Raw genomic sequence first — 15,243 nt, forward strand, 5'->3', positions numbered from 1 at the left:
GGTGGCCAATTTAATCAATAAATGTTTTGTGTGTTCTGACTGCTCCACCAGCTAGTTGTTCTCCTGTCTCTGAATACTGAAATTAGGCCAGTTAATAACCCTACAATGGCCTCTTAAGTATTCAAGAAAAAGGAAGAGTCAGTTGATGTGGCAAGCTTTCTTGTCTTATTTTAAGAAATTGCTACAGCCACCCCAACCTTCAGCAGCCACCACCCTAATAAGACAGGAATCAACATTGAGACAAGCTCCTCTACCAGCAAAAAGATTACAAACTGAAGGCACAGTTAGCATTTTTTAGCAATAAAGTATTTTTTAGTTAAGCTATGTACTTTATTTTTTGAGACATGATACTATTGCACATTTAATAGACTATAGTGTAAGCAACTTATATGCTTGGGAAATAAAAAAATGTGACTTGATTTATTATTATATTCACTTTATTATAGTGGTCTGGAACTGAACCCACAATATCTCTGAAGTATGCCATACTTCACTTTGTGTCATCTCATCTGATGCTTTTTTTGCATTCTTCAGGCTTGCCATTTTTTACAGTATAGTAATGTTCCATTACATTTATATAGTGCAGTTTTGGGTTTTTTTAGACCTTGCTCAGTTGATGGTTATTGAGTTTGTTTCTAGTTCTTTGCTTCCACAAAAAAATTGCTATAAATCTTTTGGTATACATAAAACCTTTTTGTTAGTGACCCAAAGAGTTTCGACAATTTTTTCACTTTATTTAAATAATTCCAAATGCTTCCCAGAAAGTTTGTAATGATTTATAGTTTGGCCAAAAATACTTTAAAGGACCTGTTTTTCCACAGCGCATTCAATATTATCCCTTTTTTGTGTCATCTTTGCCAGTTTGCTGGGTGTGAGATGAAACATTAGGGTTGCTTTTCTTTTATTATTAATGATTTGGAAAATTCTTTTATGTGGATAGTAATAATTTACAATTCTTTTGAGAACTGTTTATCTCCTTCAACTCTTTATCTATTGGGGAATAGCTTTTGGTCTTTTGTAGCTATCTATATATATGTATATACATACATATATATATACATATATGTATTACATATCTAAATCTGAGAAATTTGATACAGAGATTCACCCTGTCCCCCACTTTGTTTATCCTAGCTGTATTAATTTTGTTTGTGTAAAAGCCTTCCAATTTCACATAAAATAATCTGTTTTGTATTTTGTAAATTGCCTCTATCCCTAGTTACATTAAGAATTTATCCATTATCCTTAGCTAGAATGTGATTTTCTTCTCTTGTTATCTTTAATAGTGCGACTATTAATATTCACGTTAGGTATGTAACTTGAATTTATTGTGGAATATGATGTAGGATATTGGTGTAAGCCTCATTTCTGCCACATTGCTTTTTTACTTTCCCCAGCAGTTCTTATAAGGAGGTTTCCCCCACCCTAACTAATTTTATGTTTTGTAGTTTATTGAATACTGAGTTATTGTATTCACTTATTTTTGATTTCCTTCTAGTCTGTTGTATTGAACCTCCTTCTTTCTTCCCTCCCTCCATCCATTCCTTCTTTCTTTTCTTGTTTCTTTCTTCCCTTTCTTTTCTTTCTTCCTTTCCTCCTTTCCTTTTCTTCCTTCCTTTCTTTCTTGCTTTCCTCCTTCTTCCTTCCTTTCTTTCTTGCTTTCCTCCTTCCATCTTTCTTTCTTCCTTCCTTCCTTCCTTCCTTTCCATTTATGAAAACAGGAAAGGTATTTTAAGCTGCATGAAATGGATCTGATGATTACTATTTTATAATATGTTTTGAGGTCTGTAATGTTATTCCTCCTTGATTCCTACATTTTTTCATTATTTCCCTGGAAATTCTAGATCTTTTGTTGTCCCAAATGAATTTTGTCATTGTTTTGTCTGTCTTTGTAAAATATCCCTTTGGTAGTTTGATTAGTATTACTTTAAGTATGTAACTTAACTCTGGTAGTATTGTCATATTTATTTTATTGGCATGGCCCAGCCATAAGCACTGAATAGTCTTTTAGCTTTTTAGGTTTCCCTTAATTTTTTTAAGGACTGTTTTGTAATTGAAGCAGTATAGATGTGATGTGTCCTTTAGTAGATTGACTCCCAAATACTCTGTGTATTTTGTTGTTATTTTGAATGAGACTTCCCTTTCTATTACTGCCTCTTGTGTTTAATTTCTGTTACATAAAGAATGCTATATTTTGTTGATTTATTTGATAGGCTGCAACTTGGCTGAAACTTTTAGTTGTATCAGTTAGTTTCTTTACTGATTCCCTAGTATTTTTAGGTAATGCTCCATGTTAACGACAAGGCATAGCTTTGTTTCCTTTTTGCCTTTATAAGTCTTTGTCTTTTATTGCTAGCATTTCTAGAACAATATCAAATAATAAAGGGGGTCATCTTGCTTTACTCTCATATTTATTTGAAGAGGTTCTCACGCATCCCTGTTGCATAATTGGTTTAGCTACTTTTTGATCATATTAAAAAAGATTCCTCCATGCCTATATTTGTAGGGTTTTTTTTAGCATAAATGAGTATTGTACTTTATGTTCAGGTAAAGCATTTTGCCTTATTTTGCTATAGAACAGTGAGGTGATGAAGTGGATTAAACACTGAATTGCAAAGCCAGGAATGCCCAAGTTCAAATCCTGCTTCAGACATTCACTAACATTATATAATTTTAAGCTACAAAATTTTCTTCTACCCACAGTTGTGAGAACTCTAAATATAAAATTATGAAACTAATTATACAAGAATTACCAATATTTTATGTGGGATTTTTTGTAAGAATTAAAAGAAGTAATCCAGTAAAATCTCATGCTATTGTCTGCAAGACCTCAAAGTTTATTTTACAAATTTAGGTAAATATAAAAAAAATTTTAAATGAAATAAGTTGCAAATTGGAAGATGTTTAATATGTAATGATCACATGTAAACTTAATTTTGATGCTGGACTATAATTTGCACAAAGATTTGAAATATTTGGCTCAACCTCAGACGAACAGACCTTAAATCTGATTTTGTCTCTTTTTGTGTTTTTATTTAAAGTAATAGCTAATAATAAAAACTAACATTTATATAGTACTTAATGTATACCAGGTACTTTGCATACCTCTATAATTATTGCAGTTGATCCTCACTTCAACCCTGGAGGTAGGTGCGTTATTATTCCTGTTTTATAGATGAAGCAGCTGAGGCAAAAAGATTAAATGACTTGCCCAGGGTCACACAGCTATTAAGTGTCTGAGGTCAATTTGAACTCAGGTCTTCTGGACTCGAGGCACTATTCTTTGTACCACCTAGCTGCTCCAACAAGAATAAAATGAAAAGCTTACTCATACAAATGTGTGGTAGAAAATGGTAGGGCAATTTTACAAGCTCCGTTGCTGAGAGATGGAAATTAATTTTTTATTTGTAGGCACTTAATCAACAAAAATGAATAAGCTAGTTATGCTGTAAAAATATTTACTTTTCTAATGACTAATGATAAACTCACTGTACTATTTAGTATAAATGTACTTAATATTCAGTTGCATATGTTGCTTCATCCTAAACAGTGTTTTTATATAAACTAACTTTTTTAAGGAAAGAATCCCTTCAGATGTGACTTTATTCTCTTCTATTGCTGGCACACTTGCTACACTTTCACAGAAGCTGATGTACAACTGACCAGTGTTGCCAGCCAGTTTATTTGAAAATCTGCTAGATAGAAGAATAGTAACCCAAGCAGATGCTAAATTTACATCTGAAAATAACCTTAATATTGTAATGAAATAAAGTTTGTTTCTGCAGCATGTTTGCTATGGTTCCTGATGGCTTCAAGATGGCTTGTAAAGAGCATGCCCAGTAATCAGGGTTTTCAAACTGATTGACATTTGAGTTGCCAAGAACAAGTTTGTAACATCTTGATCATGTGATGACATAGGTGATGAGCTAGGATTATAGGGGAACTAAGGAGCTACTCAGGTGCAGTATATGGAATGCAAATGAGGATATGCATGTGCATTTAATCCTCACTTGTGAATTGGTTTGCTTTTGAATGACAAACTCTTGTAGCAGTTTAGAAATAATTTGATGACAGGTTGAGAAACAAGAATACACTGCATTTAATCAGAATTGGTCAGAGGTTGATGTAATCAATATGTGAACACCAGAATGGTTGTGTGACTGATCATGACAGTTTCAGATAACTACAGAAACAAGCTTGTAATGCTTTAAACCTGCACATACTTGTTTTCATAAAGGAAAAATATATTTGTTATGTAATCGGGCAGTTATCTATTTCTTAAGACATCATTTAAGAATTTTTAGTGTGAATGCTTAGACCATCATGGTGAAACCCTCACTCTAAATGAGAACCTCTGGTTTGTAGTTAATTACTACTGTGTTTTTTAATTTTTGTTTTTGCTGGGTTTTTTTTGTCTCTTTGTGTCATAACATTTAATTGTGTGGTGATATTTTAGTTTTATATGTAAAAATAATGAAATATGTTCTCTGACTTCTAAGAGCTTTCATTCTTTTTTTTTTTTTTCTTGAGACTGGGTCTCCTTATCTTGCCTAGCCAGGACATGCAGGATTGATCCCAGTACTGTTTTGTATAGGAGTTTTTCTGACTCGGGCTAGTTCACTTCTCTTTAGGCAGTCTTGTGGTCTTTTCCGTATTGGTGCTAGACTTAGTGTGGACACGTAGTTGGGGTTATTTCTTCTGCAACTTAATACTCCCAGTCTCCAGCACTGCTCCAGGATCAGCCTCCCCAGAAGCAGGTACTACTGATGAGAACACCACCCTCAGCAAGAGCATACATCAAGAAAGCATCCATGTGGACATGTACGTGTGTGATGATATGTGTCATAAGTAGACAGATGACATAGAAAGAATGCTCAATGGAAAAATGTATTTGACATTAATCATAGTTTGTTGTTCAGTTGTTTCAGTAATGTCTGACTCTTTGTGATCCCATTTGGGATTTTCTTAGAAATGGCAAACCATTCTAGTACTTTTGCTTTCTCCAGCTCATTTTACAGGTGAGGAAACTGAGGCAAACAGGGTTAAGTGATTTGCCCCAGGTCACACAACTAATAAGTGTCTGAGATTGGATTTGAAGTCAGGTCTTCCTGACTTCAGGCCTGGTGCTCTATCCACTACTCCATCTAGCTACCCAAAATCATAGGATAAGCACCCCATTAAACAGAAAAATGCAAAATGGATCTTAGTATATTGTAACTCCTATGGTGATAGTGTGCTAGAAGGCAGTATAAAATAAACAATTATTAAGCACCTACTATAGGTGCTGTGCTAAGGCCCTGGGAATACAAGTAAGAAAAAGACAGTCTCTGCCCTCAAGGAGCTTACAGCCTAATGGATGAAGACAACATATAAAAGGTAGCTGAACAAAGTCTGAAGTCCTGGGCTGTGTAGTTTCCTGGAAATGAAGACTTGGCCAAACTTCTGGAAGGGAAGCGGGAATATGATGATGGTGAATTCAAAACCAAGTAGTGCAGTGGGAGGGGAAAAAGGGTAGAAAAGTGGTGAGGAAAATACTGTATGGGGTGGATAATTGTGAAGACTTCACAGGGTATGTCTAATGGAGAGGTTCTGGGATTTGGCCTTGTAATTTTGGGAAGGTATGCCCTTCCCCCTCTCTCTCTCACATGTTAGAAGATAATGAACTTCCTGTGAGCTATTCGTTCTCTGCTCCAGGAAGGGTCTCTCCTTCCCCCATCCCATTTCTCCTCCTAGACTTTCAGACGCCACCCTGGCAGTTGAGTTCTGATAGGGAAAAACCTGAACGAACGGGGTCAATCTTGGTCCTCTGTGTAGTTTTCGCGCCTAGATTGTAAGCCCGCCTCTCAGCCAATGGTGAGAAGGGATAGAGGTGGGTGGGAATCTTTTTCATTAAGAGTATGAATTAAGGCAGGTTCCCTTTTACCTTGCCTCCTCCCTTATGGAGGTGTGCCCAAGTCTTGCAAGGTTTGTATAATAAATTTACTTTGTTTCTCTTAAAGATGTCTCTCCTATTATTTAAAAATTCTGTCCCATACAATACTGAGTCACATGGCGTTTGGATTTCTCTAAACTCTAGCTGTTGGTATTATGTATATGAGGTCCTTGTCCAGTGACCAACAATCAGGTGTCCTAGTAGAGAAACCAAATTCTTATTAATCGTGACAATTTTTGATAGAAATGAAACCAGAAGGATTTAAACCAAACAGAAAGATGGCTCAGAAGTTTGTCTTGGAGAGACAAATAGAGGATTTGGTTTTATTATATGTCCAAAGGCCAATATAAAGTATATTTTTAGGCCCACTCTTGTTCAGGTCCTTAATCCCCTAGCATTTAGACCAGGGGTGGGGAACCTGTGGCCTTGAGGTCATATGTGGCCTTCTAAGTCCTTGGATATGGCCTTTTGATTGAGTCCCCGTTTTACAGAACAAATCCTTTTATTGAGGGGGTTCTGTGAAGTTTGGATTCAGTCAGAGGGCCACACTTGAGGACCTAGAGGGCCACATGTGGCCTTGAGGCCTCAGGTTCCCCACCCCTGACTTAAACTATTGCAGTAACCTTCTAACTGGTGCAGTGCATAGAGCTCTGGGCTTGGAGTCAGTGGGACCCGAGTTCAGGTTTGGCCTCAGACACTTGGTAGCTGTGTGACTATGGGCAAGTCACTTGATCTCTTTTTGCTTCAGTTTCCTCATTTGTAATATAAGGATAATAATAGCACCAGCCTCCCAGAGTTGTGGGGCTCAAATGTTTAGCACAGGGCCAGCTATATAAATGTCAGCTATTATTATTATTGCTGTTGATTGGTCTCTGGGTCTTAGGTCTCTCTGCACTTCAAAACATCTTCATAAAAAGCTTCCTGAATGATATTCCTGTAGTACAGGTCTGACCATGTCATTCCTATTGAATAGACTCCAGTGATTCCCTTTGTCTCCAAGCTCAAATCTTCTAAGTTTTAAAGCCATTCCATAACCTGGCCCCAGCCTACTTTTTCAACTTCGTTATACATACTTGCGTTCATGCAGACTACTGGCTTTTTTGCTTTTTCTCAGATACTTTTTGCCATCTTCTGTCTTCATACCTGTCCTGGAATGTAGTCCTTCTTCATCTCTGCCTCTTAAGTTCCCTTATTGTTTTCAAAACTCACTTTGATGTGACCTTCTCCCTGAAGTCTTTCCTGATTATTTCTCTTCTGCCCAGGTGCTAGTAACATTCTCTTGCCCCTAAGAAATTTCATTGTATGTATCTAGTTCACTCCCCACCTTCCTCCAACCTTCCACTCACAGTCACAGGCCAGGTTCCCTTAGGGATAGATATCTAGAGTTCAGCTTAGCCTGTGGGTCTGCTCTTCTAAAATTATAGTTCATGAACCTTTCCCTATAGATACAATTAATTTAAAGCAGAGGCTTTTATTGAAATGGTACCATAACAAAAGTAGCTATAAAACATTTCCTCTATTAAACTAGTGTATACTTTTCTACAAATACTACACGTAGCATCAGTGGAGAGATAGGGAATACACAGTGTTCATTGATAGAAAGCTGTGTGCATAGGGAGCATACATGGTCCTAGAAATTCATAGCTCTGGCATGGCAGAGCCCTAATGTCCTTTCTTCTTTTATGGGATCCTCATGATGATCTGCCTAATGTTTTTTAGGCAGGTCGCATGGCTGGGCTCCTTGGTCCTTTTTCTCTCTCTCGCAGTAGCCAAGCCTAAGTCTCTAAGCTCATGAAGCTCCTTTGGCCTTCCCATTGCTCACTGGTTGTGCTCCCTACTAAATGTAGACCACTGGGTCTGCTGCCAAACATCTTGGTAGATGGTGGTGGGAGGTAGACAGGACCTCCTTTGAGATTTGTTTCTTCCTTTCTTTGTTGCCATAGCTTATATTCCTCAGAGTTGTCTCCTATACTTGTTCTCCACAGAGAGTGTATATATTGCATTTTAAAGGGGTGTCAGGAGTATGACTGATCCTTTGCCAAGTCTTTATGTTTTTATCAGGTGTAAAGAAGTTCTCACAGTGTAGACCGTGTTTTGCTCTTTAAGACTTATCCTCTCATTGTCTCTGTTATTTGTCCTTTATTTCATCTGCTGCCTTTGGGGGAAAATGAATTGATCCAGAGTCCATTGGTCAGATCCCCTCACTATATGTTTTGTATGTACCCAAGGGTGGGAATTGCTTTATTTTTGTCTTTTATTTTTATCCCCAGCACCTGGCATAAGTAGGTCCTCAATAAATGCTTGTTGTTTGATGGGGACAGTCAGTCATCCTGCATTGCAGTGCTTATCATGATGACTGTGCAAAAAGCCTTTTTGTCAACGCTCTCTCCTTCCTTCTGCTGTGGCTGCCGTTGGGGCTACGCGCCGCAGCCATGGCCATCCGATACCCCATGGCCGTGGCCCTCAACAAGGGCCACAAAGTTACCAAAAACGTTTTGAAGCTGCGACACTGCCGCCGCCGTGGGCGCTTGACCAAACACACCAAGTTTGTGAGAGATATGATCCGGGAAGTGTGTGGATTTGCCCCTTATGAGAGGCGTGCCATGGAATTGTTAAAGGTCTCTAAGGATAAGAGAGCCCTTAAGTTCATCAAAAAAAGGGTGGGAACTCACATCCGGGCCAAGAGGAAGAGAGAGGAGCTCAGCAACGTCCTAGCTGCCATGAGGAAGGCTGCTGCCAAGAAGGACTAAACTGGACCCTGCCAATCTTTCCCACTTACCCAATAAAGATTTGACAAATAAAAAAAAAAAAAGCCTTTTTGTGGTAGCATAGAACTAGACATGGGGCAACTAGATTGCTTAATGGGTAGAGTGCCAGGCCTGGAGTCAGGAAGATCTAAGTTCAAATCTGGCCTCAGACACTAGCTGTGTGACCCTGGGCAAGTCAGTTAATCCTGTTTGCCTCAGTTTCTTCATCTGTAAAATAAACTGGAGAAAGACATGACAAACCATGCCAAGAAAACCCCAGATCGGGGCACAAAGAGTTAGACATGACTGAAACAACTGAACAACAACAAAAGAACTGGAAACAAAATATATATCTATTGATTATGGAATGTTTAAATAAATTATGGTACATAAATGTAATAGAATATTACTGAGTTTTAAGAAAAATGGAAAGACTTGCATGAACTGATAACAGGATAAAATGAGCAAAGCCAGGAAAACAATATACAGAATGAATACAACAGTGTAAATGAAGAAAATGAAACTTTCATTACATAATTTTATTTTTTAATTGTAATGACTAAACGGCCTGGGAAGAGACTTGAGAAAATGAATGTCTTTCCTTTTACTGTAAAGGTAGGAGGCTATGGGTGTAGAGTAGTGGTGTCAAAGTCAAAGAAAGAAGATCTCTGTGGGCTGCATATTGACTCAGAAAACTACAAATTAACATTGTGTTGCATTACATTTTTATTTATTTTGTTAAACATTATCCAATTACATGTTAGTTTGATTCAGGCCAAAGGAGATGTAGACTATTGCATATGCTATTTATTAGGTAAGATCTATGTGTTGTTTAGTTTTGCTAACTGCTTTTTCCATCTATTGCTTGTTAGAAGATGTGTTTCTTAGACTGGGAGAGGGAGGCATGTATTTGGAAATGTATGTGATGTAAAAACAAAACTCAACTAACAAAACAATAAGTGTAGCACCTCTGTTATAGAGGATCAAGTGGAGAAGTTCTACCAAGAACTCAATTAGACCTTTTAAATTAAATCAGTATATAATTTGATGCTCCATGATTTGTAGTGCAAAGGTAGGACTATTTGAGAATAGTGGCAAATACATTTTTAAAAAATGTCGAACAAGGACCCATAATGAGAGATCACATTATGTACAGATTGCACAGATGGATCATAACCATTATGCCCAAGTATCATGAATACTTTCTTTAAGAAAAGAATTGAAATGGAGTAGACATGGCAAGCATTGAATAGCATCATCAAAAAATGAAATCAACCCTTTTAAAATAGGAAATGACTTTACTGATGTAAGAGTTATTCCTAAATAAGCTGGCTATATAGTCAGCTCATTGACAGGTTATAAGGAAACACCAAAATTAGTACATAGCTTGAAGAAAATGAGAGATTTGACCTTCAACTGAAATAAATTCTAACCTAGGCAAACAAATTACTGATGATAGAAAATAGAATATGGACAGAAATAAAGGATATTGACATCATAATAATTGAATGCAGAAGTTTAATAGATATAAATTAATTGCTATATCAAGACTACCAAGAGAGCCTTAATGTACTTTAGTCAGCTAATGACTGACTTGACAAATAGCCAGAGACTACAGCCAGAGGCAGTACCAGTTTAGGATTTTGTTGTTCAGTTTTTCAGTTGTATCCTACTGTTTGTGACCCCATTTGCGGCTTTCTTGACAAAGATACCGGAGTGGTTTGCCATTTTCTCCACTTCATTTTACAAATGAAGAAATTGAGGCAAACAGGGTTCAGTGACTTGCCCAGGATCACACAGCTGGTGAGTGTCTGAAGCCAGATTTGAACTCAGAAAGATTAGTCTTCCTGACTCCAGGCCCAGTGCTCTATCCACTGTGCCACCATTTTAGAATACTAGTTTGTAATGTCTTTTTTTTTTAAAAAGTATTTATATTTTCTGTTTCTTACATCATCATAGTTCTCCCACATATCTTCCCCCCCTCCCCCCCGTCTTTCTCAGAGATCTGTCCCATATGACAAATAGTATTTTTTCAGACAGGAAAAAAAAATGAGGACAATTGATGGATAATTTGAAGAAGCCTGAAAATGTGCAATATATAACACCTGTGGCCCTCACCACCAGGAAGGAATAGATTGGTGGTGTCTTCTCATATCTCTTTATTTGGATTCTACTTCATCTTTATAATTTTGTTACATTTTTAAAGAAAATTTTTGGTGTGTTCTTTCCATCTACATTGTGCTTTGCATTTACATTGTTGTAGCTACTCTTTGTTTATCATTTTCTTGACTCTGCTTACTTAATTTTGTATCAGTTCATGTGGACCTTTCTACTAATCATTTCTTATGACAGCATAATATTCTGTTATATTCATGTACCACAGTTTATTTAGTCGTTCCCTAGTTGATGGATATCGGCCTTGTTTCCAATTTTTAGCTATCACCAAAAGTGCTGCTATAAATATTTTGGAGTATATAGGGACTATGTTCTTATCAACTACTTCCTTGTGTGTGAGCCTAGTAATTGAGTGTCTGGTATAGAGATTTTAGTCACTCTATTTGTATAATTTCAAATTGTTTTCCAAAGTGGCTGCATTATTTTGCAGCTTCACCGACAATATATTTGTGTGCTCTTCCCAATGAATTTGTTATTATTTTTTCTAGCTCAATAAAATAATTTTTGGTACTAATTAGGAAGGCACTGAATAAGTAGATTAATTTAGGTATAATTGTCATTTTTATTATATTGGTTCAGCTCAGTAATGAACAAATAATATTTCTCCAGTTATTTAAATCTGACTTTATTTGTATAAAAAGTGTTTAATGATTATATCCTGCTACTTTGCTAAAATTAATTCTTTCAATGAGGTTTTTAGTTGAATCTGTAGGATTTTCCACATAGACCATCTTATCATATGCACAAAATGTTTTATTGCCTCATTGCTCATTCTGATTCCTTCAATTTTTCTTTATTCTCTTATTGCTATTGCTAGCATTTCTAGTACAATGCTGAATAATATTAGTGGTAATAGACATCCTTGCTTCACTCCTCTTCTTATTGGGAAGTCATCTAGTTTATCCCCTTTACAGATAGTGCTTGTTGATGGATTTAGGTAGATGCTTCTTATTATTTTAAGGAAAAATCCATTTATTACCTGTTCTTTCAAGTGTTTTGAATAGGAATCAGTGTTATATATTGGAAAAAACTTTTTTTATATCTATTGAAATAATCATATGATTTTTATTACTTTTGTTATTGAAGTAATTATGTTGATAATTTTCCTTACATTGAACCATCCATGAATTCCTGTTATAAATATCATTTGGTCTCAATGTATACTCTTTGTGATATATTGTTGTGTTTCCTAGCAAGTATTTAATTTTTTTTGCATCAATATTCATTAATGAAATTGATCTATAATTTTTCTTTCTTTGTTTTTGCTCTTCCTGGTTTAGGTATCAGCGTCATAATTTGTTTCATAAAAGGTGTTTGGTAGGACTCCTTCTTTGCCTGTTATTCTAAATAATTTATTTAATATTGAAATTAATTGATCTTGAAGTGTTTGGCAGAATTCACTTGTAAATCCTTCTGGTCCTGATGCTTTTTTCTTTTTTTTTCTTAGGAAGCTCATTTATTGCCTGTTCAATTTCTTTTTCTAAAATAGGTTTATTTAGATATTTTATTTCCTATTCTGTTAAGAGGGGGATTTTATGTTTTTTTGTAAGTATTCTTCCATTTCATTTGGGGAAATTGGGGAAAAAACTCCTAATAATCGCTTTAATTTCCTCTTCATTCCTGGTGTATTCACCTTTTTCATTTTTGATATTAGAGCTTTGGTTTTCTTCTCTCTTTTTACAAGTCATATTAACTAATGGCTTATTTATCTTATTAGTTTTCTCATAAAGCCAACTCTTATTTTTATTTGTTATTTCAATGGTTTTCTTAAATTCAGTTTTATTAATCTGATCTCTAATTTTTAGGATTTCCAATTTGGTGTTTAATTGGGGATTTTAAATTTGTTATTTTTCTAGCTTTTTAAATATCATACCCAATTCATTGGTATACTCTTTCTGTATTTTATTCATGTAAGCATTTAGCAATAGAAATTTTTCTCTGATTATTGCTTTTGCTGCATCCTGTAAGTTTTGATATGTTGTCTCATTATCATTCTCTTTAATAAAATTATTGTTTCTTTGATTTTTTCTTTAACCAACTCATTCTTTAAGATTAGATTAGTCTCTATTTAATTTTTAATCTGTTCTATGGTTCCTTATTAAATATAATTTTTATTGCATTATGTTCTGAAAAGAATTCATTTAATATTTCTGCTCTTCCGTGTTTAAGTATAAAGTTTTTGTGGCCTATTATATGCTCATTTTCTGTAGAGGTGACATATATTGCTTAGAAAAAGGCATATTCCTTGCTGTTCCCATTTAGTTCTCTCTAGATGTCTATCATGTCAGGTTTATCTAAGATTCTATTCATCTTGAATTCTTTATTATTTATTTTTTTGTTGGATTTATCTAGTTCTGAGAGGTGAAGGTTGAAATCTCCCACTATTATAGTTTTTCTTTCTATTTACATCTATAATTCATTTACTTTTTCCTTTAAAAATTTGAATGCTGGCTCAGATTCAGTCTAGCTCAAACTCAGTCTGGGTCTGATTGTTCTGGCCAGTTTGTCAATACAAGTGATACAAATTCTCAGGCTCCTTAAGAGTCTATCTGATATGGCAAGTCTTTAATAAACTTTGTTTTTCCTTCGCTGGGAGAAGGCTTGGGCCAAATTCGTTCAGCAGAATCCAGCATGTTGGTATTTTGGGGTCCCAAGCACCCCTAAACCTCAACATATGGTTCCCTGACCGCATCACTGCAATCAGAGCTACTGGAGTGGTTTGCCATTTCTTTCTCCAGCTCATTTTACAGATGAGAAACTGAGGCAAATGGAGTGAAGTGAATTGCCCATGGTTACATAGCCAAGAACTTGTTAAATCACGGAAACTCTGTTGTTGGTGTTTGTCATTGGCAAAAAAAAAAAAATCAAAACCTTCTGTCAACTAATACATTCTAATCTGGTGTTGCATGTATTGAAAATGAAGATGAAACTAAGTGGCAGAATTTTGGTTTTTATTATTTTTCAGCCAGAATTTCTATCGAAGCTTTGTTTCAACACTTGCATGGTAGCAACTGACCAGTGAAAGAAAAGAACTACTTCACTCATGGAGAAATAGGTTGAAATTTCTGCTCTCTTACTGTAGAAAAGTCAGTATTAAAAGGATATTTTCTATCCAACTCTTGTAAACCATTACAGTAATGGAAAAAAATGTTAGATGTGGAAGCAGAAAAACTACTTATGTGAAGCTCCATCACTTGGGTGCTTTGTGACTTTGCTCAAGTCATTTGAACTCTGATCATCTGTTTCTATATCTGTACTGACTATATTGTAGGATTTGAAAAGAATCAAATGAGACAAAGTACATAAAACAATCTATGATCATACTGTCCTATATTTATGAGCTTTTTTTCTTTATTATTTTTGATGCTTTATTGAGCTATCACTACTGATAATAAAATATTTTCTTTATAAATAAAATTTGAATGTTATAGCATTTGTTGCATATATGTTTAGTATTGATATTACTTCATTATCTGTGGTACCTTTTAATATAATGTAGTTTCCCTGCTTATCTCTTTTAATTAAATCTATTTTAGCTTTATCTTTTTTTTCTGAGATTGTGTTACTCTCTCTGATCTGATAATTTGGATATTTTATATTTTTAAGGAATTTCTCTATTTTGTGTTCGCAGTTTTGTTAGCATATAACTGTATAATATGTTCTGATTATTTTTATTTCTTTAGCTTTTGCTATGATTTCACCTTGCTTGCTATTTTATTGATAGGATTTTCAGCTTTCTTTTTAATTAAATTATATATTTATATACAATCTATATATTTTGTTATATTATATTTTATTATACATAAATATGCTTATATAATTTATTTATATTTATTAGTTTAAATATTTATATACATATAATTTATATATTTAATTAAATTATGTTATATATATATTATATATCAGCTTCATTAGTTTTTCAAAGAACCAGCTTTTAGTTTTATCATTTCTATTTTTTGTTTGCCATTTATATATTTTTCCTACTAATTTTAATATCTTCTTTTCTGCACTTATTTTAAATTTTTAAAACTGGCTTTCTGATTTTCTAAAAAACATTTTCAGTTCATTAAACCTCTCTTTTCCTATTTTGTTATCATATATTTTAAAGGGCATGACTTGACTGCTTTAGCTGCATCCCTGAAATTTTGGTATCTTGTTTTATCATTATAATTTTTATCTGCATAGTATTGTTTCTCCAATTTATTCTTTGACCCACTTGTTACTTAAGATTTCATTGTTAAGTTCCCATTTGAGACTATGTCTTTTGTTTGTGGTCCACAAACCAATTTCTGTTTTTATTTCACTATGGCCTCTAAAAGATATATTAACTATTTCTGTTTTTTTTTACATTTTTTTGAAATGTCTCTGTGCCTTAGTGTGTGATCAATT

The 15,243-nt window shown here is 34.7% G+C and overlaps 2 protein-coding genes across 2 annotated transcripts in view; both read left to right on the forward strand.

Moving 5' to 3' along the window:
* The window catches only part of FBXL17 (F-box and leucine rich repeat protein 17), a 557,672-nt gene that overhangs the window by 37,107 nt on the left and 505,322 nt on the right, over nucleotides 1–15,243 (forward strand). The gene's annotated exons all lie outside the window — the stretch shown is intronic.
* LOC118829191 (60S ribosomal protein L36-like) lies at nucleotides 8,327–8,744 on the forward strand. The gene has a single exon (XM_036736165.1). It carries the CDS (start codon nucleotides 8,365–8,367, stop codon nucleotides 8,680–8,682), a length of 318 nt encoding a protein of 105 aa, XP_036592060.1. The 5' UTR covers nucleotides 8,327–8,364; the 3' UTR covers nucleotides 8,683–8,744.

The sequence above is a fragment of the Trichosurus vulpecula genome, chromosome 1 (assembly GCF_011100635.1).
Source record: "Trichosurus vulpecula isolate mTriVul1 chromosome 1, mTriVul1.pri, whole genome shotgun sequence".
Taxonomy (NCBI): domain Eukaryota; kingdom Metazoa; phylum Chordata; class Mammalia; order Diprotodontia; family Phalangeridae; genus Trichosurus; species Trichosurus vulpecula.